The sequence below is a fragment of the Capsicum annuum genome, unplaced genomic scaffold (genome assembly GCF_002878395.1).
Source record: "Capsicum annuum cultivar UCD-10X-F1 unplaced genomic scaffold, UCD10Xv1.1 ctg5000, whole genome shotgun sequence".
NCBI classification, from domain to species: Eukaryota; Viridiplantae; Streptophyta; class Magnoliopsida; order Solanales; family Solanaceae; genus Capsicum; species Capsicum annuum.
Genome location: NW_025857835.1, coordinates 33,950 through 36,449, shown reverse-complemented (window position 1 = coordinate 36,449; position 2,500 = coordinate 33,950). Strand labels below are relative to the sequence as shown.

Here is a 2,500-nt window from a genome sequence, read left to right as displayed (position 1 = left end):
GACGTCATTTCAACCAAACTTGAGAAAGCAATTGAAGATTCTAGGATTTCTATTATTGTTTTCTCAAAAAGCTATGCATCGTCTAGTTGGTGTCTTGATGAACTCGTCAAAATTCTTGAATGTAAAGAGCAGTTAAAGCAGACAGTTTTGCCAATTTTCTATGATGTTGATCCTTCTCACGTGCGAAAGCAAACTGGGGAATTCGGTAAAGCTTTTGTTATGCTCAAGGAACGATCATTCACAGATGAAAGAGTGGAGAAATGGAGAGCTGCATTAACTGAAGCTGCAAAGTTATCTGGATGGGATTCGCAACATGTTGCTGGCGGGTACTGATGGACTTCTTGATTCAACTATTTAATTTGTATTCTCAAAATATCAAAGTATTGTCTTTTCTCTAACTTCTCTTGTTGCTAAAAAACTGTAGGCATGAATCAAAATGTATTGAAAGCATTATAAAACAAGTTCTGCAAGAGGTCAACCAGACACCTCTAGATGTTGCTAGTTATCCAGTTGGATTAGATTCTCGTATCGAACATATAGAGTTGTTACTGCAAAGTGGATGTGAAGATGAAGTTCGCATGGTTGGTATATATGGCGTTGGTGGAATTGGAAAAACAACTTTGGCAAAAGCCGTCTTCAATCGACTATTTCAACAGTTCGATAGTAGTTGCTTCCTTTCAGATATTGGATCAAAAGTTGAAGAATTGGGTCTAGTTAAGGTACAAGAGAAATTACTACATCAAATCCTTAAAAGGATGGACTTCGAAGTTGGCAGTGTTGCTGAAGGTGTTAATCTAATCAAAGCAAGACTTGGATCGAAAAAGGTTCTAATTGTTCTTGATGATGTCGATCATAAAAGTCAATTAGAATCGTTAGCAAGAGAACGAAGTTGGTTTGGTTCTGGAAGTTTAATAATTATTACAACCCGAAACAAACAATTGCTAAGTGGGCTTGGAGCAAATGAAAGGTATGAGACCAAGATTTTAAATTACAATGAAGCTATGCAACTTTTCAGCTGGCATGCTTTACAAACTCCTTTTCCACCACATGATTATGTTAATTTGGCACAAGACATAATCGAATATTCAGGTGGGCTGCCATTAGCTCTTGTGACATTGGGTTCACGTTTGCAAGGGAGATCCATAGAAGAATGGAGATACGAAGCCAATAAACTAAGAGGGGCTCAAGAAAGAGCAATTCCTCATCGTGATATTCAAAAGATTCTCCAGACTATAGGCTTGATCGTGATACTCAAAGTCGTCTTTTCCTTGATCATGATGTTCGGAGTGTATTTCCTTTTTCTCAAATTCTTTTCCTTCGTATCATCGAGTATGCCTTCCATGGATTTCCCCCAGAGGCAGAGCCAGCCTAGTAATTGGAGGTTCGTTCGAACCCACTACAACTGAAATTATATTATTAATACATTATTAAAATGATTTTTATGTATATATTGTAAATGTTGAACCCCTTCGGTGAGTGTTTCTTCAGATTTTGAACCCCCTCAGCAGAAATCCCGGCTCTGCATGATTTCCCCCTACATTTACGACAACTTGTTCTATCAACACAAATTAAACTGAAGGAGTATGTGCGGTTAAACTTTTCTATAGTAGCAATGTTTGTCCGAAAATTTCATGGCTACTATAGAGAGATGTTGTTATATATATATACATACTTACATTTGAGGTGTTTGTTGTTATATAATCATGTCACTTGTATCAATCTAACACTTGATGTGTCAATTGCTTTGTTGCTGCTTTAATTTTTCCAATCGAGGGCATCTATGTCGAGGGAATTCTATATTAATATGCCCGAAGACCATCATGTATATATTACATAGATATCTTGCTTAATTAGTCCTTTTGATGGCCTGTAATATTTAAAAGTTTCATCCAGTTCTACAATTTGATTTGCTAACAAGTATTTCTCATTCACCAACCAAAACATGGATCCCAGAAAATATATATTTTCATTTGTCATACCAAACACACTTAGATCATTATTGTCATCCAATGAAAATTTCGCAAGTGTAACTAACTGGGGTGGATTCATCATAACTCCATATATCTGTTTCACTATGCCCCCACGGTGCATAACGACGAGGGGTATAAGTTCTCAGGAATGGTTGTCTGGTTTGTTATCCCCTTAGAAAAGGATCCATTACTTCCTAGCTCCTGGATACTTCTTTGTTACTGTATCCGATAAAGAGAGGGAGCGCAATACTCATATACTCAAACAACACGAGGAAGTATACATCATGTGTATATTACATATCTTGCTCAGCTAAACCTTTTGCTGAGATCAAAGGTAACAGTTCACGAGTGTAACTATCATTTCAAGCGCATAGGTACAGTAAAGAAGATAGGGATCCATCTGTTATATTCAGACCAACATGGTAACGCGACATCTCTGCCAGGACTCATCGATTATTCTTATACTCCGTTTCCAGAAGAACTCGATCGTTCTGATTCTTTGTTCTTACAAGAACTTTCAGATGGTAATT

At 37.1% G+C, this 2,500-nt stretch overlaps 1 protein-coding gene across 1 annotated transcript; it reads left to right on the top strand.

The window, feature by feature from the left end:
- LOC107864336 (disease resistance protein Roq1) lies at positions 1–1,688 on the top strand (the record flags this gene model as incomplete). The annotated part of the gene is given in 2 exon segments (XM_016710686.2): positions 1–326; positions 425–1,688. Coding segments are annotated over 2 exon segments (1,308 nt in total), but the record flags the coding sequence as incomplete, so codon positions are not given.
- Positions 1,689–2,500: the final 812 nt, after the last annotated feature.